The sequence below is a fragment of the Rhinopithecus roxellana genome, chromosome 4 (genome assembly GCF_007565055.1).
Source record: "Rhinopithecus roxellana isolate Shanxi Qingling chromosome 4, ASM756505v1, whole genome shotgun sequence".
NCBI lineage: Eukaryota > Metazoa > Chordata > Mammalia > Primates > Cercopithecidae > Rhinopithecus > Rhinopithecus roxellana.
This window is the reverse complement of record NC_044552.1, coordinates 48,550,553-48,575,670: the sequence shown is the minus strand read 5'-3', so window position 1 is coordinate 48,575,670 and position 25,118 is coordinate 48,550,553. Positions and strand designations below refer to the sequence as shown.

At 36.7% G+C, this 25,118-nt stretch overlaps 1 protein-coding gene across 4 annotated transcripts in view; it reads right to left on the bottom strand.

Annotated features, from left to right (window-relative positions):
• HMGCLL1 (3-hydroxymethyl-3-methylglutaryl-CoA lyase like 1) overlaps window positions 1-21,955 on the bottom strand; it is a 151,112-nt gene extending 129,157 nt beyond the window's left edge. For 3 of the 4 annotated variants that reach the window (XM_030928957.1, XM_030928958.1, XM_030928959.1), the window contains exon 1: window positions 21,689-21,955. In XM_030928957.1, the coding sequence (XP_030784817.1) occupies window positions 21,689-21,796 (108 nt within the window). In that variant the 5' untranslated portion in view covers window positions 21,797-21,955. Of the gene's footprint in view, window positions 1-19,956; window positions 20,047-21,688 lie in introns of all 4 variants that reach the window. The other variant, XM_030928956.1, reaches the window with a different exon arrangement.
• Window positions 21,956-25,118: the final 3,163 nt, after the last annotated feature.

Below are 25,118 nucleotides of genomic sequence, written 5' to 3'. Positions count from 1 at the left end.
CTGTTAAGTCTTTTCCATAATCCCTCCGTTCCATTTTATGTATACACCTTCAGTGCTTCCTTCCCTCCCTCACATCCTAACACCTTCATTTAATCGCCTCTTAATCATTTGCCTGAAAAGTAAACCTTCCAGTCACTTATTGTTTCCTTCCAGATGCTGCTGTTGAATGACTCCCCAAGGGCTTCACCTAACATTCCATCCATGTTCACTTGGCTGTGCGGACTGTGATTCCAGCACACCAAAGCTTTTAAGCTCTTTCTTTCCAAGAAAACTCATAGCTAACACCATTATTTCCTCACAAAAACAGCTAACATCTGCAGACTGAAACACCAAAACAAAGAAAAAAAATTTGCACCCTTCTGCTAAACTTGGATGCAACCTTTATCAGCCATCTTAGACAATAAATCAATGTTCTGCTTTTCAATGTCTAGTAAAAAATAAACCACAGTGGTTGATGTCAACTTCCCCTCAAAGGAAGAGTTAACAAACAGGTTATAAGTGAACTAAGCCTCTATTTGGAAAACTAATCTCTAACACAATGCATCAGGTTGTTCAATTATGTTTAATTTTATTCTGTATAATAATAGTTCATTTCAGCAGCATTATTTAGTCAATTCACTAAAATATCCCAGCATACTATATATTATAAACAAATAGTATGTAATGTTTATCAAAATTATTTATTCCCAGAATATTCTCAAATTAATAACAACTTGGAAAATATCTAAACTACATTATCGTACAAAAAAATCATCTTTAAAACTTTGATCCTTTTTGTCCTACAATCTCAGGAAATTCAGATTTCTCATCTAAAAGAAGGAAATAAGGGCCCTACAAGTAAAACTGAGAAAAGAAACCCAAGCTGCTAATTCCCAGCTGTTTGCTATATAGATCATAAGGCTCTTTATAGACTTATTTGAGAATATTTGTGTTATAGTTTATAATTTCTTCCATCATTTAATTTACTGGATGCTGAGAAGATCTACCCAGAATGGTCTGAGTGAAGAAAGATAAATCATTTTCACTCAAAAATGAAAGTGGTATGAAATGAAATGAAAGAAAATGAAAGAAGAAATTAGAAAGTGCTCCCCAAACTATGGATTTAGAATGGATAGTAACATAAAAATTGGAATCTAAATTTTTATATTAGCTGCATTATACTGATAGAAGAATTGTTTAAATCAATTTTACAGCTGATAGTGGAGATTCTACCCTATCAATGCTTTCTCATACTTACCCAATTTTCAGTGGTTTCTCTCAGTTCCCATTATACCAATCTCATACACAAATGTCCTTAATTGCTGCAGTTCCTAATTTCTCTTTGACCAACTCATTACTTCCCCTTGAGAGCTCTAACTCCAAGAAAAAAAATGCTTTGATATACTACCATTTACCCAACAATAGTAAATATGTACATATATAAATATATATATTCATATACATAAACCTACATATATAAAGACACATTCATATACTCACAAATATATTTGGATATGTATGGTGTCAATTTCAGTGGATAAGTGTATATGCACACACATGGTGATATATAAAAGCAAGAACAACTCTATAAGCAATAAATATTTGCTCTTATGAAAATTATAACAACTAAAATTTATAAACACTTGGAAAATATTCAAATGCTTAGTTGATAACTAGTAAATATATTTTCCCAACAGAAGTTATCCAGGAATTTTCATTATGTATATGAAGTTTACATTACACAATATTTGGTATAAATGCAGTAATACATTTTACATAAATTTGATCTTTCTGATGACTTTGAGTCAACTATTCTCCTATTAGTAACAACTTGGAATATAACTAAACTACATTATCTTACAAAAATCATCTTTCAAACTTTGATCCTTTCGTCCTACAATCTCAGGAAATTTGGGTTCCTCATCTAAAAGAAGGAAATATCTAAACTACATTAGAGGCTTAGTTCACTTATAACCTGTTTGTTAACTATTCCTTTGAGGGGAAGTTGAAATCAACCACTGTGGTTTATTTTCTTACTAGAAATTTAAAATGACTTATGAATTTTGTAAGGAAATTTTATAGACTGAAATTATTGTGCTATTTGATAAAGATGAGTTAGTATTATTCTAATCAGATAATTTTCCAGATTCCTATTAATAATACTCTATTAATGGTTAATATAGTATTTTGTATATCATATATTATTTCATTTGTCCCATATGATGTAAGTTGCAAATTGAGAGCAAGTATGTTAAAATAATACTACTGCCCTTATATAACACTTTTTAATTAAGACAAATGATTGACATTTTATTTAATAAATTATCACTATATATTTCCCAACAAAAGGTCAACATCTTTATACTTTCTTCAAAGAGCAAGTAGATTTAAGGGATCCAGTTCTCTAGAGATGAGTATGCAAGCTTTATGTTCCATCTTTCTTAGTTCAAGTTTTCCTTTCAATCTTTTCTAGAACATACATTTAGCAGAATTATATTAAATTAAATATTAAAATATTGTCATAAGGGAATGGGGGCTAAGTGATAGCAGACATTCATGAGTGAAACCTTGAATAACTACATCTGTTTCTCCACAGGTCTTGAAAATGTCTTTTAGACACAGTCCTAAAACTTAGGCAAGCAGAGTTCCAAATTACTCTCAGCTTTAACATTTGACCAGGTCCACAGTTTTCTGTAAAATGCAAGGTTTGAACTGTCTCATATCATTTTAAAAATTAAGGAGTTATCAGCCCTTACATCAAAATTCTCAAAAGTAGAAATTGTGTCTAACAAAAATAAGATTCATATTTTGACTTCAACATTTACCTATGCTCAGCTTCTATTTCACAGTGAAATAAATACGAGATTGAGTAAAGAATTTAAAAAGTGAATGCCAGACTCTGTACACCCAGTGGGTTACAGATGTATGAAAGTGGTGGCAGAGAGCCACTCCACTTCCTTCAAGATCCAAAAACATTTGGAAGGAAAACTCAGAAGGAAAAATGTCTGACAGACATGTTCTCTTTGGGGCTTCCTGCCTCATTGTTTGCCAAGCTTCCTAGACCCTCTTGCTTCTTAATAAAGTTCACCAAAAAGACTTTATGAAATGCTGATTTCATAGAATAAAACTTGTGTTAAAGGTGTTTTTACGTAGTTGAAGTTTTCTGCCATCTGCATTTCTCTACTTCACAAAATCAAGGAAGCGTGACTTGGAAAGTTACAAGCATAAGGTGACATTTGAGGCACTTACTATTGGTGGAAAAAGGAGCCCGAACACTGAATCCTAAACCAGAGACCATAGCTTAGACATTGCAACAGAGAAGCTGCTTAACCCTGAGGGGATCATTATATCCTTCAATGTTTCTACTCCTTCTCCTGTAAACTAGTCATGTGAACATGCATATTGTGCACTGTGTGAATTAATAGAAACACACATGCAGAAAAGAAATGCAAAGTTGGAATCTAATTTCTCCGATCTTTACAACAGTAGCCAAGAAAATAAACAAATAGGCTTTCAAATTTTCTTAAAACACCACCAGTATTTAAAAGTAGGCATTATAGTCTAATATGAAAAATCATAAATAAGAACTAAAGCTACTAATTTTACTACTCAAAGATATATTTGATGTAATTAAATGCATATTTTGCCAATCAGAAAGGCAGTTAATTTGGCTAAAATCACCTGAAGTTTAATACCAGAAATGTTGGCTATATTTACTTCTATAAACATTTAATGAAGACCTAAGTGTTTATGTCCTTGGGATGACAGGAAACTAAATAAAATATAGCCACACCCCTTAAACAGACCTCAACATAGCAGTGCAAATATTATACATTTAATAAAGAGATATTTCATTCTATTCAACTATATTGTAAAGGGAATATGAAGAAAACAAGGACGGATATCCTAAGTACTATGAAAGTATTGAGGTTGGACCCTGGGAGAAGTGAAGGATACAAAAGAAATACAGTCTCAATACTTGTAAAAAGTGAGTGAACCTCCAAGCTCATCAAATTTGAAAGAAAATATATAAAACAATTTATAAGATTGTGGGGTCTTAAAATTATTTTTTGTAAAGTGATAGATTAGATAGATGGATGAATATAGATAATAGTTACAGATTTATATGTATTTTATACACATAAACACACACACACACAACTAAATGAATAACTCCCATGATTTTGCTCTGTTAATTCCACCAAAATCATCAACCATCTTGCTCTGAATAGAAATGCCTTCTATCTATCTGAATCCCACCTGACCCTCACAACCACCTTCACCACAAAGATTACTATTGTTATCACTAATTGAATTAAGCTGAATTAAAACAAGTTTATAGGCCTGTGTTTTTAAATGAATTGCAAGAAACAATTGCAAGGAAAAAAATAAATGTGATGTAAATAAACAGCAGAATGGAAAAATGAGCTTTCAAAGGAACACAGCAATGAAGAATGAAAATGTGGCCTGGGCCATGCCCTTGAGATAGAAACGCCAGGGGTTCTGTTTCTCATAATACTTTGCCCCTCCTCTTCCACAGTGATACTTACAGTCCTGCCAGCATTGAAGTGCCAGAACCCAGCTCTTCTTCTCTCTCAACCAGGGAAGTAAACTTCAGTTTCTTGTACTAAAAATGTATTTGGAACTCACAGCTCTGGTCCCTTCATTATTGCTTAGAAACCATAGCTTTTGTTTGTTTGTTTATTTATTTATTTATTTATTTTTCAGAGAGTTTTTCTATTCTTGTTATTACTTGGCAGTCATATAAACTACATGGGGGGAGAAACATTTTAAAAATATAAACCTCCATGAATCTAAATAATTCTAAAAATCATCTTCACATAAAATTCTTTTTATGGTCTGATTTTGGAATGAATGTTTTGGGAACAAGATTCACTAATCGGTATTATTTTCTATAAGAAAAAATGTAAAAATTGGCTTGTAAATATGGCTACAGCTGAGAGGTGAAATTAAGGACACCTGAGTTTTCATTTAGGACTAAATTCTGATCACTTAGGAAAAGGAAGATTGTCCAAAAGGGAAGCTGGCAACCTTCTGGCAATTTAAAGATAATTTCCTGCTTGCTGAATGATAATGAATGATTAGTCTCCACCCTGTTGAAAAATAATCCAAAGTTCAGAAATGGTCTCATTTAAATATCCCTATGTAATTGCTCATGAATGATAATAAAATCAAACATCTATAAGCACAGGAAGATAATCTTGATATCTGAGGAAGCTAAGTATATTAATAAATAGTACAAATTTTGTTTAAAGGTATTCAAGTTTACTTATATTTTAACTGCAGTTTCAACCAAACAAAATATTTCAGGGCTTATACTGGGCTCACCTAGGCTGCTAATTTGCAACTCCTATGTAGACTAACAATACGCAGTCAGAACAGTTGTAGGAAACTGGGATTCTAAACTTTGTTTGCATTATTAGGGCTTTAAGCAGGCTGGACAATCCCTTTCAAATATGAATTTCTATAAGAATGATAGCCTCCAATATACAATTTTGCTTTGTATCTTTTAAAAAACATGGGTCGTATGAGAGTGACCCATGAAGTTATGGGTTTGCACAGTCTAGCCCCTTGATTAGGGAAAGTAAAATGAAACATACACACACACACACACACACATGCACACACACACACATACAAAGCTAAACTTGGAAGGGGATAGACACGGAAAGAAAAAAGGGTCAGGGAAAGTTACAGCACAGAGTGAATAAGCATAAAGAAAGCCAGAAGACTTGGAGGAGCTCAGAGCTAATGAAAAAAACAAGAACATAGAGTAGGGGGAGGGAAGGATGTGAAAGCCAGCTGGAATCTGAGAAAGCAAGGAATACAGGAGCCAACAGAAATCCAAGGACAGAACGTATTGAAGATTGAAGGGAACAGGAAATTTATTGGAAACCAAGTTGTTTTTCCTTTTGTATCCAATGCAATTCTATTCCAGGCAGAACTCTAGTCTCAACCTCAAAAAGGATAGAAGGGAAGTCAAAACTCATAGCAGTCTTTGTTCATGGGTAGGAGCCAGGAGCTCTGGAAAGACAGATTAGAGGAAACATGACCCTTTGACAGCAGATATAGGGGTAGAGGAATAGCAGCACCATCCAACACAGTGTTTACTAAAATTGGGTTAAGTAGAAGTAAAGATAATTGGGCTCCAACTCAGAGCTACTGAATCAAAATTTCCTCTATATTTAATAAACACTTTAGGTGACTGTTATCACAAGAAAAGTTTAGGAAGCACTGGTATCATGGTAAAAATTGCAGGCTTTAGAATTAGAACTGCCTGAGTTTAAATCCTAGCTCTGCAGTTTACTAGCTGTTGATCATAGGCACATTTTTTTTAACCTTTCTGAACCACAGTTACTAAATCTGTAAAATGGATTATTGTAAGGATTAAATCAGTTATTGGATGGAAACAGGTAGTGCCAGGTTCATATTAAGCATTCAATAGTGGTAGCTGTATAGCTTCAAAAATCCTTATAATAAGCAACTCATACTAAATAACATATGTGACTTGATTAAAAATAAAAAAGGAGGGCATAAACTGGCTATATCTCTTATGAAACACCAAAGAACACACAGAGACCAAGCCACACTGCCCTGGGATTCTGGCCTTGTTCTCAGCATGCACTAGCCAGCCATTTCCCTTCAGGAATCACAATGTGAACAGCCTTAAGCTTTCCTACAAAAGTGCATATAAGTCAAGTCAAATTAAAGGTGGCTTTAAAAGCTAGATTCTTCGTGTTTCAGAGATAAGGACTCTCTTAAAATGCAGTAAACCCAGTACTTGGCTGAGGCTGAGATACCCAAAAAGACTCACAGCTACCTCAAGACTACCAAGATTTACTCAATTGATAAGTCACCTTATTTTACAGTCCAGCTTTCTTTACTCATTTCCCAATATATTATTCCCAAGAATCATCTACTCCTTCTGTAGAACCCTGCACAGTTCTCTGACTTTCCTGTTATAGTAAGGTTCAAGTCTTCTTTATTTTTCCTGTGGTAAACTCAGCTTCATACTTAAAAAGTTCTACCACATTCTCAGTCTCTTTACTGAACAGTCCTATTATCTCCTAGTCTTAAGTGAAGTCTCAATTACCCTTGAGGAGAAGGCACCTCTCCTGTAACCCTCTCAAGGAGAGACTGCTTAGTCTCCTATTCTTTGCTTAGTGACTAGAATTAAAGAAGGCATTTTTAATTTCCATTACTTCTTGAAGACTCCCACTTCTATTTACTAATTTAAAAGGCCATGCTGCAGGGGGCGGAGCAAGATGGCCGAATAGGAACAGCTCCAGTCTCCAACTCCCAGCGCAAGCGACACAGAAGACCAGTGATTTCTGCATTTTCAACTGAGGTACTGGGGTCATCTCACTAGGGATTGCCGGACAATCGGTGCTGGTCAGCTGCTGCACCCCGACCAGCAAGAGCGGAAGCAGGGCGAGGCATCACCTCACCTGGGAAGCTCAAGGGGGAAGGGAATCCCTTTTCCTAGCCAGGGGAACTGAGACACACAACACCTGGAAAATCGGGTAACTCCCACCCCAATACTGTGCTTTAAGCAAACGGGCACACCAGGAGATTATATCCCACACCTGGCCGGGAGGGTCCCACGCCCACAGAGCCTCCCTCATTGCTAGCACAGCACTCTGCCATCTAACCGCAAGGCAGCAGCGAGGCTGGGGGAGGGGCGCCCGCCATTGCTGAGGCTTAAGTAGGTAAACAAAGCCGCTGGGAAGCTCGAACTGGGTAGAGCTCACAGCAGCTCAAGGAAACCTGCCTGTCTCTGTAGACTCCACCTCTGGGGACAGGGCACAGCTAAACAACAACAACAACAAAAGCAGCAGAAACCTCTACACACCCAAACGACTCTGTCTGACAGCTTTGAAGAGAGCAGTGGATCTCCCAACAGGGAAGTTGAGATCTGAGAACGAACAGACTGCCTGCTCAAGTGGGTCCCTGACCCCTGAGTAGCCTACTGGCAGACATCCCCCACTAGGGGCAGTCTGACACCCCACACCTCACAGGGTGGAGTACACCCCTGAGAGGAAGCTTCCAAAGCAAGAATCAGACAGGTACACTCGATGTTCAGCAATATTCTATCTTCTGCAACCTCTGCTGCTGATACCCAGGCAAAGAGGGTCTGGAGTGGACCTCAAGCAATCTCCAACAGACCTACAGCTGAGGGTCCTGACGGATGGAAGGAAAACTATTAAACAGGAAGGACACCTATACCAAAACCCCATCAGCACGTCACCATCATCAAAGACCAGAGACAGATAAAACCACAAAGATGGGGAAAAAGCAGGGCAGAAAACCTGGAAATTAAAAAAATAAGAGCGCATCTCCCCCTGCAAAGGAGCGCAGCTCATTGCCAGCAATGGATCAAAGCTGGACAGGGAATGACTTTGACAAGATGAGAGAAGAAGGCTTCAGTCCATCAAACTTCTCAGAGCTAAAGGACGAATTACATACCTACTGCAAAGAAACTAAAAATCTTGAAAAAAGAGTGGAAGAATTGATAGCTAGAATAATTAATGCAGAGAAGGTCATAAACGAAATGACAGAGATGAAAACCATGACACAAGAAATACGTGACAAATCCACAAGCTTCAGTAACCAACTCGATCAACTGGAAGAAAGAGTATCAGCGATTCAGGATCAAATGAATGAAATGAAGCGAGAAGAGAAACCAAAAGAAAAAAGAAGAAAAAGAAATTAACAAAGCCTACAAGAAGTATGGGATTATGTAAAAAGACCAAATCTACATCTGATTGGGGTGCCTGAAAGTGAGGGGGAAAATGGAACCAAGTTGGAAAACACTCTTCAGGATATCATCCAGGAGAACTTCCCCAACCTAGTAGGGCAGGCCAACATTCAAATTCAGGAAATACAGAGAATGCCACAAAGTAACTCCTCGAGAAGAGCAACTCCAAGACACATAATTGCCAGATTCACCAAAGTTGAAATGAAGGAAAAAATCTTAAGGGCAGCCAGAGAGAAAGGTCGGGTTACCCACAAAGGGAAGCCCATGAGAGTAACAGCAGATCTCTTGGCAGAAACTCCACAAGCCAGAAGAGAGTGGGGGCCAATATTCAACGTTCTTAAAGAAAAGAATTTTAAACCCAGAATTTCATATCCAGCCAAACTAAGTTTCATCAGTGAAGGAGAAATAAAATCCTTTACAGATAAGCAAATGCATAGAGATTTTGTCACCACCAGGCCTGCCTTACAAGAGACCCTGAAGGAAGCCCTAAACATGGAAAGGAACAACCGGTACCAGCCATTGCAAAAACATGTCAAAATGTAAATACCATCGAGGCTAGGAAGAAACTGCATCAACTAATGAGCAAAATAACCAGTTAATATCATAATGACAGGATCAAGTTCACACATAACAATATTAACCTTAAATGTAAATGGACTAAATGCTCCAATTAAAAGACACAGACTGGCAAACTGGATCAAGAGTCAAGAACCATCAGTCTGCTCTATTCAGGAGACCATCTCACATGCAGAGACATACATAGGCTCAAAATAAAGGGATGGAGGAAGATCTACCAAGCAAATGGAGAACAAAAAAAAGCAGGGGTTGCAATCCTAGTCTCTGATAAAACAGACTTTAAACAATCAAAGATCAAAGGAGACAAAGAAGGCCATTACATAATGGTAAAGGGATCAATTCAACAGGAAGAGCTAACTCTCCTAAATATATATGCACCCAATACAGGAGCACCCAGATTCATAAAGCAAGTCCTTAGAGACTTACAAAGAGACTTAGACTCCCATACAATAATAATGGGAGACTTCAACACTCCACTGTCAACATTAGACAGATCAACGACACAGAAAGTTAACAAGGATATCCAGGAATTGCACTCATCTCTGCACCAAGCGGACCTAATAGACATCTATAGAACTCTCCACCCCAAATCAACAGAATATACATTCTTCTCAGCACCACGTCGCACTTATTCCAAAATTGACCACATAATTGGAAGTAAAGCACTCCTCAGCAAATGTACAAGAACAGAAATTATAACAAACTGTCTCTCAGACCACAGTGCAATCAAACTAGAACTCAGGACTAAGAAACTCACTCAAAACCGCTCAACTACATGGAAACTGAACAACCTGCTCCTGAATGACTACTGGGTACATAACGAAATGAAGGCAGAAATAAAGATGTTCTTTGAAACCAATGAGAACAAAGATACAACATACCAGAATCTCTGGGACACATTTAAAGTAGTGTGTAGAGGGAAATTTATAGCACTAAATGCCCACAAGAGAAAGCTGGAAAGATCTAAAATTGACACTCTAACATCACAATTAAAAGAACTAGAGAGGCAAGAGCAAACACATTCAAAAGCTAGCAGAAGGCAAGAAATAACTAAGATCAGAGCAGAACTGAAGGAGATAGAGACACAAAAAACCCTCCAAAAAATCAATGAATCCACGAGTTGGTTTTTTGAAAAGATCAACAAAATTGATAGACCGCTAGCAAGACTAATAAAGAAGAAAAGAGAGAAGAATCAAATAGACGCAATAAAAAATGATAAATGGGATATCACCACCGACCCCACAGAAATACAAACTACCATCAGAGAATACTATAAACTCCTCTAGGCAAATAAACTAGAAAATCTAGAAGAAATGGATAATTTCCTGGACACTTACACTCTTCCAAGACTAAACCAGGAAGAAGTTGAATCCCTGAATAGACCAATAGCATGCTCTGAAATTGAGGCAATAATTAATAGCCTACGAACCAAAAAAAGTCCAGTACCAGATGGATTCACAGCTGAATTCTACCAGAGGTACAAGGAGGAGCTGGTACCATTCCTTCTGAAACTATTCCAATCAATAGAAAAAGAGGGAATCCTCCCTAACTCATTTTATGAGGCCAACATCATCCTGATATCAAAGCCTGGCAGAGACACAACAAAAAAAGAGAATTTTAGACCGATATCCCTGATGAACATCGATGCAAAAATCCTCAATAAAATACTGGCAAACCGGATTCAGCAGCACATCAAAAAGCTTATCCACCATGATCAAGTGGGCTTCATCCCTGGGATGCAAGGCTGGTTCAACATACGCAAATCAGTAAACGTAATCCAGCATATAAACAGAACCAACAAGAACCACATGATTATCTCAATAGATGCAGAAAAGGCTTTTGACAAAATTCAACAGCCCTTCATGCTAAAAATGCTCAATAAATTCGGTATTGATGGAATGTACCTCAAAATAATAAGAGCTATTTATGACCAACCCTCAGCCAATATCATACTGAATGGGCAAAAACTGGAAAAATTCCCTTTGAAAACTGGCACAAGACAGGGATGCCCTCTCTCACCACTCCTATTCAACATAGTCTTGGAAGTTCTGGCTAGGGCAATCAGGCAAGAGAAAGAAATAAAGGGTATTCAGTTAGGAAAAGAAGAAGTCAAATTGTCCCTGTTTGCAGATGACATGATTGTATATTTAGAAAACCCCATCGTCTCAGCCCAAAATCTCCTTAAGCTGATAAGCAACTTCAGCAAAGTCTCAGGATACAAAATTAATGTGCAAAAATCACAAGCATTCTTATACACCAGTAACAGACAAACAGAGAGCCAAATCATGAATGAACTTCCATTCACAATTGCTTCAAAGAGAATAAAATACCTAGGAATCCAACTTAAAAGGGATGTAAAGGACCTCTTCAAGGAGAACTACAAACCACTGCTCAGTGAAATCAAAGAGGACACTAACAAATGGAAGAACATACCATGCTCATGGATAGGAAGAATCAATATCATGAAAATGGCCATACTGCCCAAGGTTATTTATAGATTCAATGCCCTCCCCATCAAGCTACCAATGAGTTTCTTCACAGAATTGGAAAAAACTGCTTTAAAGTTCATATGGAACCAAAAAAGAGCCCGCATTGCCAAGACAATCCTAAGTCAAAAGGACAAAGCTGGAGACATCACGCTACCTGACTTTAAACTATACTACAAGGCTACAGTAACCAAAACAGCATGGTACTGGAACCAAAACAGAGATATAGACCAATGTAACAGAACAGAGTCCTCAGAAATAATACCACACACCTACAGCCATCTGACCTTTGACAAACCTGAGAGAAACCAGAAATGGGGAAAGGATTCCCTATTTAATAAATGGTGCTTGGAAAATTGGCTAGCCGTATGTAGAAAGCTGAAACTGGATCCTTTCCTTACTCCTTATACGAAGATTAATTCAGATGGATTAGACACTTAAATGTTAGACCTAATACCATAAAAACCCTAGAAGAAAACCTAGGTAGTACCATTCAGGACATAGGCATGGGCAAGGACTTCATGTCTAAAACACCAAAAGCAATGGCAGCAAAAGCCAAAATTGACAAATGGGATCTCATTAAACTAAAGAGCTTCTGCACAGCAAAATGAACTACCATCAGAGTGAACAGGCAACCTACAGAATGGGAGAAAATTTTTGCAATCTACTCATCTGACAAAGCGCTGATATCCAGAATCTACAAAGAACTCAACAAATTTACAAGGAAAAAACAAACAACCCCATCAAAAAGTGGGCAAAGGATATGAACAGACATTTCTCTAAAGAAGACATTCATACAGCCAACAGACATATGAAAAAATGCTCATCATCACTTGCCACCAGAGAAATGCAAATCAAAACCACAATGAGATACCATCTCACACCAGTTAGAACGGCAATCATTAAAAAGTCAGGAAACAACAGGTGCTGGAGAGGATGTGGAGAAATAGGAACACTTTTACACTGTTGGTGGGATTGTAAACTAGTTCAACCATTATGGAAAACAGTATGGCAATTTCTCAAGGATCTAGAACTAGATGTACCATATGACCCAGCTATCCCACTACTGGGTATATACCCAAAGGATTATAAATCATGCTGCAATAAAGACACATGCACATGTATGTTTATTGCGGCACTATTCACAATAGCAAAGACTTGGAATCAACCCAAATGTCCATCAGGGACAGACTGGATTAAGAAAATGTGGCACATATACACCATGGAATACTATGCAGCCATAAAAAAAGGATGAGTTTGCATCCTAAGTAGGGACATGGATGCAGCTGGAAACCATCATTCTTAGCAAACTATCACAAGAACAGAAAAGCAAACACCGCATGTTCTCACTCATAGGTGGGAACTGAACAATGAGATCACTTCGACTAGGGAAAGGGAACATCACACACCAGGGCCTATCATGGGGAGGGGGGAGGGGGGAGGGATTGCATTGGGAGTTATACCTGATATAAATAACGAATTGATGGGTGCTGACGAGTTGATGGGTGCAGCACACCAACATGGCACAAGTATACATATGTAACAAACCTGCACGTGATGCACATGTACCCTAGAACGTAAAGTATAATAATAATAAAAATAATTCTTAAAAGGCCGTGCTTTTGGAATCCATGTGATTTGGCCATATAGTCTTTATCCCTGCTTGATGATTGGTATCCTTCATATATCAAGGCCATTCGAACTTCTTTCACCATCATTCCCTTCATCCCAAATCCTGACACCATTCTGCAGTGTATTCAATGTCCTGGTGGACCTTCCATCCAATATTTGGTTTTCAGTGAAATTCATCAGACTTTTACTCCATTCTGACCATAATCTATATGGTCATAAAAGGTGCATATTATTGCTTGTGGCAGCTCACCTATTAAGTCTGTGACCACAAATACTATATTAATCCATTTTCACGCTGCTGATAAAGACATACCTGAGACTAGCTAAATTAGAAATAAAAAGAGGTTTAATGTATTCACAGTTCCATGTGGCTATGGAGGCCTCACAATCATGGTGGAAGGTGAAAGGGACGTCTTACATGGTGGCAGGCAAGAGAGAATGAAAGCCAAGTGAAAGGGGAAACCCATTATAAAGCCATCAGATCTCATGAGACTTATTCACTACCATGAGAACAGTATGGGAGGAACACCCCCATGATTCAGTTATCTCCCACCCGGTCCCTCCCACAACATGTGGGAATTATGGGAGCTACAACTCAAGATGTGATTTGGGTTGGGGACACAGCCAAACCATATCAAAAACCTATCCTTTTAACTGTCTAACTTTATTGTGCTCATGATTCAGTCTTTAACCTCAAGTAAAAATTACAAGTCTTTGGAACTCCCTGCCTTCACCTCAACTGTTAGAAGGTTTACATCAACAAAAAGAATCTTGAGAATGGTAATATGCCTGGTACATGTTATTTGAAGAATCATGGTGTAATAATGAAACAATCTTTTTCTCAAGATAAGTGAATTCATTCTTTAAAATATATATTTTGCTCTAAACAATAGCATTGATTTAACTGTAAAATAAGAAAGCTGAAAAGGGATAAACAACCTTAAAAATAGGAAATGTAAAATGGTGAGTGAGCCTGATAGATATGGCAGAAAGTAGGATAAACATAATAGTCAAATCAAACATGATTAAAGTTAAATTCATCTAATTAAAGCTAGAGAGTAATCATATAAGCAGCTTATAAGACATACATTTAAAGCAAAACAATAGAGAAATGGATATGTATAGTCTTAAAGCACTTATTTTTTAAAAAGACTAAAATCAAGTGAGCTAAATGTTTAAAGAACATTAAAATATTAATCTAAAAAAGAATAATTTAAAAAAATAGAAATCAGTTGCTAGCACATCATCCATATGCATAAATAGATACAAACATATACAAACAGTCAAGAGGATAAACAAGCCTACGAGATGTTTCTGAGTAAAGTGATAAACTGTAGGAAGACTTATAGAGAGAGAAAGAGAAAGAGACAATGCAAAAGATTGAAAAGAAAGGTAAATAATAATAAGAAAATACTTTTACCAACTTAATGCTAATAAAATGAAAAGATTTAATATACATGTATGTCAACAGAGATAAAATATTATAAAGGAACTACTTTATTATTTAACAAATTTTATTAAACTATTTTATTAAACTATCAAAATTTTGGCCGGGCGCGGTGGCTCAAGCCTGTAATCCCAGCACTTTGGGAGGCCGAGACGGGCAGATCACAAGGTCAGGAGATCAAGACCATCCTGGCTAACACGGTGAAACCCTGTCTCTACTAAAAACTACAAAAAACTAGCTGGGCGAGGTGGCAGGCGCCTGTAGTCCCAGCTACTCGGGAGGCTGAGGCAGGAGAATGGCGTGAGCCCGGGAAGCGGAGCTTGCAGTGAGCTGAGATCCGGCCACTGCACTCCAGCCTGGGCGACAGAGCGAGACTCCGTCACCAAAAAAAAAAAAAAAAAAAAAAAAAACTATCAAAATTTTATTAAAGTATATTACACATAAAGAGGGAGTAAGTAGTACATTGTTCTTCAAAGAGCAGATACTAAAATTGGGCATAATATTACTTTTAACATTGTTTAAAATATGTATTCATTACCTTTATAACTTGTTCATCCTACTAAAAACCATTTGGAATAGTCATTTTTTCCATACAATATTTTTCTTGAGGCAGATAATCTTTTTATTCTTTCTCTGGAATTCAAATTGGTAATCTAAATAGCATGTATGCTACTTGGAATATAACAAGTTCAAGTGGCATGGTAAATGAATATATTTTTACAATTTAAACTAAATTGCACAATTGGTATTTTTAAATTTAATTTCCTTATTATATAATCTTTCAATAATGGCTGACTAACTTGCTCACAACAAGCCTCTCACTGACAACAACTATATTAGTTGGATAAAATATTAATGAAAAACACTCATTTAATAGTCTCAGAAATTTGGTTAATGAGTATTTCAGCAACCAATGTACTATGCAGGAGAAAAAAATAAAGTGGCAACCCCAACAGTCAGCATAACTTTTCTTTTTGAAGCATTTGCCAATTCTGTATGAGCCACTGAGAAGCTGAGATCATTAGATTTTCCAGGAGCCTTGCAAGGCTGGAGTGGAAATAGTTTGAATTCAGGTCTCAGCAAGGAGAAGCAACCCTGGTAAACATTTTAGGTTTTAGTTAGGACCCCTGAATGACTGCAGAATACAAAAAGTAAGGATGAAGAGAAAAAAGTCAAGCCCTCACAAGTAAAGTAGGCTAAACCTCCTATCAGGTAAGCACTTGATTAGCTTAAAATAAGTTATCTCTACGCTTATTGTTTGACAAGGCCAAAGAGAAGTCCCACCTGGGGACAGTATTATTCAGAGTCTCAAATTACGTCTATAATTATTTTCATACCAGGTGTCTAACATATTATTTAAATTTTGTAGGCATACCAGGAAGGAAAATACATAAAACAGACTAATTGGAGATCTGGGTACTGGAGTTGTCAGACATGGGATCTAAAATAATTCTAATAAATATTCAAGAATTTATAATACAATAGAGAATTGTGGCAAAGAACTAAAGCCTATCTTTTAGAAATCATAGAAATGCTTTAACTCAAAATGTAATAACTGAAATTAACTCAATAAATAAGATTAACAGCAAATTAAACGAAGCTGAAGAAGAAATTAGTGAAATGGAATATAAATGAGAAGAAAATATTCAGATTGAATATGGAGAAAAAAGAAAGAATGAAAAAATGAATTTAAGAAATAAATAAGGCTCAGAGAAAGTTCTAATATTCTTCAAAGCGTAGGCCTAACTGGAGAGGATTTAAAAGGAAACAAGAAACAGAAACAACATTTGAAGCAAAAATGGTTGAAAAGCTTCTAAAATGTGAAACCCAACAAACATCAAGTGATAGATCCAAGAAGGGTTGCACATCATTACCCAGATGAATACAAAAGAAAGTATGCATAGACATGCCATAGTCAAACCATTAGAAACCAAACACAGAAAAGAATGAAAGATAAATTATCATCAAAGGACCAAAAATAAGACAAATAGCTGATTTTATTGTATCTGGCTTCCACTGTATCTGTTGGGAAATCTGCATTTGGCACTGCTATCATGTCTTTTAATTTTTTAGATAAAACTTACATTTATAGTAAATATTAATTTATACTTATAAACATTATGTATGTGTATATACACACATTAGTGTATGTGTGTATGTAATTTCAAACAAAGAAAAACTGAAAAAATCAATATTAGTACTTTTTTTACTAAAGAAAATATTGAAACAAATACTTCTGGTTGAAGGAAAGTAATCTGAGGAAAAAATGGAGATGAAGAAAGGAGAAAAGAGAAAATATGTGCATAAATATAAATGGATATTGACTGTATACATATGTATTATAAATATAACATATAGATAATATATGAAAACAAAAACATAAAAGGCAGAAGACAGAAAATGAAGTTAAAAAGTCATATTTGTATTTTTAATAAGTTGTAGTAGTACTAATATATTATTTTAATAAGCCATGTTATATTTTGATATATTATACACAGCAATTAAGAGTATAGTGAAAAAAAAAGTATATCACTAACACATCAATTCAGGGGAAAAATGAGAAATTAAAATGCTACATGATTTCAAAAGAAGCTGGAAAAGAATAAAAAATGGTAAGGAGACAAAGAATACATGAGACAAATAGAAAACAGTATGATGGCAGTTTGGTCCCTGTCTGAAAATTCCTCCTCAATCATCCTAATATATTTAGTAAATGTACTAACAACTACATAGTTGCAAGCTAAAAGTGTAGAGTTACATTATCATCTGATTGCATTTAAGCAGAAATACAATATACATTTAAATTCCAGAGACCCTTTAGCACCAAATAACTACGTTGAATCATAATTTTTGCTGACAGCAAATGTAACATAAAGGATCAGAATCAAATGTAAAATAACGATAAATTTAATCTCACATAATCTACCATTTTATTTTAGAAATATAGTAGGTTTAAAACATTGTTTATATTATAATTTAGGTCCTTGGAAATTTTACTTTTGCAAAAGGGCATTAATATGTGAAGAGACTTAGTTATTGCTTAAGGAACACTTGAAAATCAAAGGGGGATCGCTTCACTAGGAAACTTACATTTAATCAAAACTTTAAAACATACCAATTAACCCAGCTTCATTATACTCTTTTTAACAGAGACAACTACAGAAAATAAAACAGGTCCTAAGAGATAGCTTGAATTATGGAATGAGCAATTTTAACCTCTTGGTCTATCAAGGGAATTTTCTGCAAAACCATTTTCATTAGCAAAAACAGAGACCCAAATAATTTAATTAGTGGACCTGTGATAGAATAAGCCTTTCATTCATATTTACTCTCTTTACATTTGATAGTACATTGTTAACCTTCCAATGTATATATGTTTATATATGCATACACACAATATTTAATTTAATTCTAATAATTCATCAGGTATATATTATCTCTAAAATGTAAGCTGAAAAATGAAGGTCTGGCCATGCTGTTGCACACAAAAAAACCGTGGAATAAGCTGGTAGCAGGAAAATGTCAAGATTTTCAATCTTCTATTGCATATACAGAATTATTTCAAAATACAGAATTTTCTGTCTGTTCTAACTGCAAATTATTTCATATCACAGGAGTTAGGTTTATTCATGATTCTCTCTGCCAGATTCAACAATAGAGAATTAGTTAAGCTCTCTGCTGTCTTGGCAGCCTCCAGAAACCATTTTTACCTCATCTCTCCATTAAACTACTAACAAAAAGGTAAGAGAAAAACAGTAGTAATATTCACCAATTGGTGCTAAGACCCAACTCTATTTACACCATGTCCCCATTCTCGCTGATTTTCTATTCACTTAGCAAATATTTATCATGATGCTACAGTGTGCTAATCATTTTGATGGACCTTGAACAAATGCTAAGAAGAAGTTCATGGTCTTCATAGGTTGGTGATGCTTATGGCCTATAAGGGAAAACACTAATTCATTTGTTCATTCAACAAGTATCATTGGCCATAAAAAATTAGCCAGACATTCTGATAAGTGTTGAGAATCCCATGGTGAATTGCTTCCTTACTTTTACTGTGCTTAATATCTGCAAAGCAATTAAATATCAAGTAATCATGACAATAAGTATATAATGTATATTATCTATAATAAATAGGTTACTATGCAATAGAAGTCTAACAAAAGCTGCTGGCATTAAGAGTCTGGGAGAGATTTCACGAGAAGGTAACATGCAAATTGAGGGCAGAAGATTAATTAGAAGTTAATTTGTTGAAAATAATCTTCCTAGCAGAGAGGAAAGTAAGCAAACACTGTGGTTCCAGAGAGAACACAATTTATTAGAGAACTCAAGGCCACTGTGGCTAAAGTGGCAAGAACACAAAAGAATAGCTTAAGATGATGTTGCTGAGAGATGCAATGAAAAGATCATTTGAGGTTTAGAAAACCCATTAAAAGTTTTGTGTCCATTCTTAAAAGCAATGGAAATTCATAGATGGTTTTGAAACATGGAAATAGCATTATTTTACTTGAAATAGGGAACATTTTCCAACTAGCTATATAGACAATGGGTAGAAGAGGAATTCCTGGAAAGTAAGAAGACTACTGCAACAGTTCAGTCATACATATGAGAGATAATGCCATTTTAAGATTGATTGGTGCAGCGAAGTTAGAAAAATATATTTGAAAGAAATTCAGTAAGTAAAGTTGCAGGACTCAGTGATCATTTGGGTGTGAGGGAAATGAAAGAAGATAGTTTCTGGTGTATGGCTCGTAGAACAGAATGAATTATAATGGCGTTCCCTGCAATAGGAAATATTGGAGAAAGTCCAGTGTTGGAAGGAGTGGAACATTAATAAAATTTCAAAAATTTTGAGTTTGAGTTGCTTTTGAGATACTCAAGCGATGATGTCAAATGAGCAGCTGAACATCTGGACTGGAATTCAAGAGAAACAGAGGAATGTAAGTCTAGAAAACAAATGGTACACAAACAGCAACCAAATCAGTGAGTGTAGATTGTCACTCACACTCACACTAGGAAGAGTGTAAATAGTGATGTGGCATCTGGATATTTACCCAGTGGATACAAGCCACCGAGCCTGCCAAGGAGACTGAGAATCCAGAGACATAGGGCTGAAAGCAGTGAGGGTTTATTAGAACAGAAATCTAGGATGATAAAGTTCAAAAAGTCAAGTGTCAGATGTCAGTGCTGCTGTGAGTTCAAATAGGTGAGATAGAAAAAATTACAATTCAACAGTATTGGAACTAAAACAGAATTATTTTTAAAAATTCCTGAGAACACAAAAAGAAGCATAACTCTGGAGGGAGCAAAGGCCTGGACAAAAAAGTCATTAAGCTGAAGAATGTTCCAAAATTTTATTTCTTGGGAATCCTAGTCATTTTCATTTAATCTGCTTCCATATCTTAATAGGGCAAAAAAGACATCCTTACCTGCAGCCAATCTTCTATCATTGTCCATAAAACCCACAAAATGTGTAAATCAGAAAATAAAGAGGGAGAGAAAAATATAATATTCACTCAAAAAGAAAAGTCATATAAAGTCTCAGACTTAGGAAATACAAGTTAATGGTTCCTGATTAAATAACAGACTGAATTTAAAAAGTTAAGAACATTAAGATAAAATTACATCAGGAAGGTCAAAATAGAATGTAGGAAAATTAAATAGACATGTTAACATGGGGGAAAACAAAGGATAACTTTTCACCTCTACCACTGTCATCAACAGGTTTTGAATTAGATGACCATGGCCATCTTTTAAGTAATGAGAAACAAAATATCTTCTAAAGACTGAATTCCAATTTGTAGAGATAAGATTGCAATTTCACATATGATACACCAAACTGAGAATACATAATAGAAAATGAACATCTTACATCAGAATAGTTGGTTTAAATCCACATGGTACAATTATGCTTACTGACTAAAATATTACAATAACAGAAGTTATTTTATTCACTAGTCAAATCAGAAATAATCTTGCATCCAGCACCTGTAATTCAACAAGAAATCCTCACACTGCCCCTCCTTTATTCCATGTTTCAACATTTTCATAACAATTATCAGTTATTTAATATTTTGTGGAATTTTAGATTTTCAGCTTTTTAAAGGAAAAAGTTAATTTCTTTATACACCTTTTCTTTATTTATCTGACACTGGTTGAAAGTGCATTAAATCATAAGTATATGAATAATATTAAGTTGCCTATTGTCTTAACATGATCTTTCAGGAACAATGTGGGAATAAATTTTAGTCTGAAAGTGCTGTTCTTTACACTTTCTTTCAAGTTTGTTGAAGCATAGATACATTCGGGATAATTCATGTTCTGATTGACTATTTCATCCTACTGTGTCTTCTTAACCTTCTACCGGTTTCATTCCTTTTCTGCCTCACATTGTGACAAATTTGTCCTCTTTGTTACACAGTACAAGGAGCACTGAGAATAAGGGCAGTATCCTTGAAGGAATACCTGTAAATACAAATTGTATTACGTAATGCATCGCTTTCCAGGAAAACACAGAGAAGGAATTCTTGCCTTTAGGCGACCAGCAAATGGTCACAGGCAGGGATTTTGCTGGGTCTGATCTGTAGAGGCGGGTCGATATATTCACCGAAGAGAGATAATGGAAAACCGTTTAAGGGGTGCGGCCTAACACGACAAAACTGCTACGGGAAGGGTCCTGGGGTGAGGAGGTGACATAAAGGGAGGAGAGCACCAAGAGGATGCAGGGAGAGAGGCTGGCTGTCAGTGCGCATGAGGGTAGGGACACCCTGGGCCGCGAGGTGGTACCTGCGCGGGGTCGAGCGCCCCTGCCACTGAATCCCCGATCCAGAGATGCTCCCGGAGAAGCTGTTGGTAGCTGAGGCAGTGCTTCACCGCGGATGGCACATTCCCCATGGCGGAGCCTGGGGCGGCAGTCGGAGAGGGGAGGGAGACTGGAGGAGGATGAGGGGCTGGCACCGCGCTGGGAAACTACGCCAGCTCGGGAGCGCGCCCCGCCTGTGCACGGGCTGTGAGGACCAGCGCTGTTCCGCGCACTGCGGCGGCGCCGAGAGGGCGGGTAGCAGGGCGTGGGGCACCTGCGGGAATCGACAGCAATGCCGGACTCCTGAGCAGGAGAGAAAGGAGCTGAGCCAGAGGATGTTCAGGGGTGGCTCATTTTCCGCACTACACTGAGAGCCCAGGGCTGACTGTATCTTCACATGCCCACCTACTTCTCACCTGTCTCAGATCAGAAAAGGGGTCTAAAATAAAAGGAAGGGGCATGAGTGTTTGTGTTGATGAGTTCGTTCATTCTCAGCTGCCGCCTTGGGTGCTGAAGTATAGATTTGCCCACCGTTGAGCTCACGGAGTTTATGCTTTATAACAATAAGCTCTATTTAAAAATGTTTTTGAGGCAACTGGCAAGGTTAAAACATATCCAACAGTTTAATAAAAAGGAAAAGGTAGTCTTAAATTAGGTTAGATGTCAGAGGTACTCTCAGAGGTACGTTCCTAAATGAGAGTAAGCTGTCAGTAAATTGGTGCTGCAGTTAAGCGCTGAAATGGAACTGCGTGTTTAAGTCTCATGGCACAAAAATTATTAAAGCTCTAAGGACTAGATTTATCCAAACGGAATATTCTAAACAATTTCTTAGGATATTAGAGTTGGAGACATTTTTAGTGGAAGAGAGGGTTTGAAAAATAGCCTTCGAGCAGACCACCGGCCTACCTTCCCCACCCTACTTTCACATGTACACTTATGTGTATTGTCACACCCTAATACTCTTCACAGTGGGTTCAGTGGTTTGCAGCTAAAATGACATAATCATTAAGAATAGTCTCGTGCAGGGTACCTAGGGTCTTCCGGAGACCCAGCCGGAATGTCCATGGCCAGGAATATCCATCGGCTCTGCTGGCTGTTGGAGCAAATGTAAACCAGGAGCCAACTGATGCACACCATAGGATAAACACACAGAAGAAATTTACCATTCAAAGTCAAACCATCCTTACCACTTGTGTGTTGAATGGGTGGCGGTTTGGGGGCGGGCAGAGAGACTTCCACAGGTAATAAAAATAAATGGGTTAAGGGAGGAAAAAGAGTGGAAAAGAAATCATGTAGATCCTTCGGTAAACTGCACTAGAAAGGGCAAAGAAGATGAGGAGGTCATAGTCTTCTCACAGTTAACCAAGGATGTTTAACCTGGAGAACATTCTCTGAACTGCTGAAGTGAAGTTATGCAATCCCTGGATGCACTTAAAACTCTGTAAAACACCAAAACTCTGGTTGTTGTTTACCTAAGCATGACTATCACATAGGTGTACATTCATAGAGCTAAATTTATTAGCTGTACTAGCAGAGCTCAGCTGTTAGTTATTTTTCCACTGCAAGTGAAATGGACCATACTGGTTATAGCTAGGCTTCCTATCACTTTTCTCTATGTATTGAAATTCTGCAACAGGGAACATGATATTTAAAATAATTTTCAAAGATCCAACTTGAACAACAATAATTTAGCAAGGCAACCTTCATAATGGAGTCAACAATCATTCCAAACCTCAAAAAGGATTGGCAATTAAAATTAAAATGAAGTCTAAACTTTTGGAGAATAAGACCTCTAAGATAAGCCAGATATGATATGATCTTCTGCTACTAAGAACAAGAACATTTAGGGAAAAAAAACTTGACTGCTTAATCATTTTCTAAATTAAAAAGGTCTGAAGAAAATTTCATATACCAATTAGTTGACCATAGTAATATGTGTTTTTTAGGGAAAAAATCTTATAAATATGAAAGTTTTTTTTAATTTTAATTCATATCATATGGAAAATGTTATGATCTCAAATTTTTAAACAAAATGTTTACAAATGCCAAAATCATAAAGACCAAATATCTTAAGAATGTTGAATCTAATGAATAAACAGGAGTTAAAATAGATGTGCTTTTAGTGGTAAGTAAAGTTTGATGTTAATTTATGAATACTTAAAGTTTATAAATTTGAAAAGCGTATGTTCTTGTATTAATCTACATCTTTCTGTTTTGATTACTCAAATAAACATTTTCAATATGTACCCCTGTTACTTGCAAGTCTACAAAGCTCTAGATAAAATGAGAATAAAAAGAAGTTTGTGGAAGGTTCTATAGTTCTCTCCCGCCATATAACAGGTTAAGAAGCTTGGGCTCCATTAGAAAAATTAAAAAAAAACAAAACAAAAAACAGTTGTTAAAAACTATGAAGTGAGTAAGTGCCATACCCTGAATCTGCACTCTATACTATGCTTGCTGCATCATGTGACTAAGCGATTTTTACTTCATTGCATTTTACTCACTCAAACAGAAGAAGATACGAACATTCACCACAAATTAAAGTAAATTAAATTTTCTATTTTCTCTAGTGACTTTATTGATGATTTTGCTATGTGCAAAAACATTCAAGTCAACCTGTCTCTCCTGAATTATTCTCGACTTCCTTCTCTCCTTAATCCTAGCAATCTATCAACAAGTGATTTGAGTTAAACATCTTGGACCCATCCCTTGCTCTTTTTCTTTTGCTAAGAACTTGTCTCTGCTCCACTTCCTATCTGTTTGACAAGCAACACCATAATGCAGTGGAGAAGGGCCTAAGAGCTAGTTCTAGATTATCTATGATGCAAGCCAGGTTCTAACAGGGACTGAGTGACCCTGGACAACTTCATTAGCATCTGTATCCATATGTGTAAGAGGGTGACAATAACAGTTCTTAATTGTTGCCAAAATTAAATGACAGAATATATAAAATGTTCAACATGTGGTCTCTGGCACATAGTAGGCAGCCAACAAATGTTAGCTATTATTAATACAGTAGTCTGGTTTCCTGGGTTATTTCCACTCAACAATTCGTACTGTATAGCCTGAGAGATTTTGAAAATATGTATCTGATAAACATTCTGAACTTAAATTCTTTTTTTTTTTTTTTTTTTTTTTTGAGACGGAGTCTCGCTCTGTCGCCCGGGCTGGAGTGCAGTGGCCGGATCTCAGCTCACTGCAAGCTCCGTCTCCCGGGTTTACGCCATTCTCCTGCCTCAGCCTCCCGAGTAGCTGGGACTACAGACGCCCGCCACCTCGCCTGGCTAGTTTTTTTGTATTTTTTAGTAGAGACGGGGTTTCACCGTGTTAGCCAGGATGGTCTCGATCTCCTGACCTCGTGATCCGCCCGTCTCGGCCTCCCAAAGTGCTGGGATTACAGGCTTGAGCCACCGC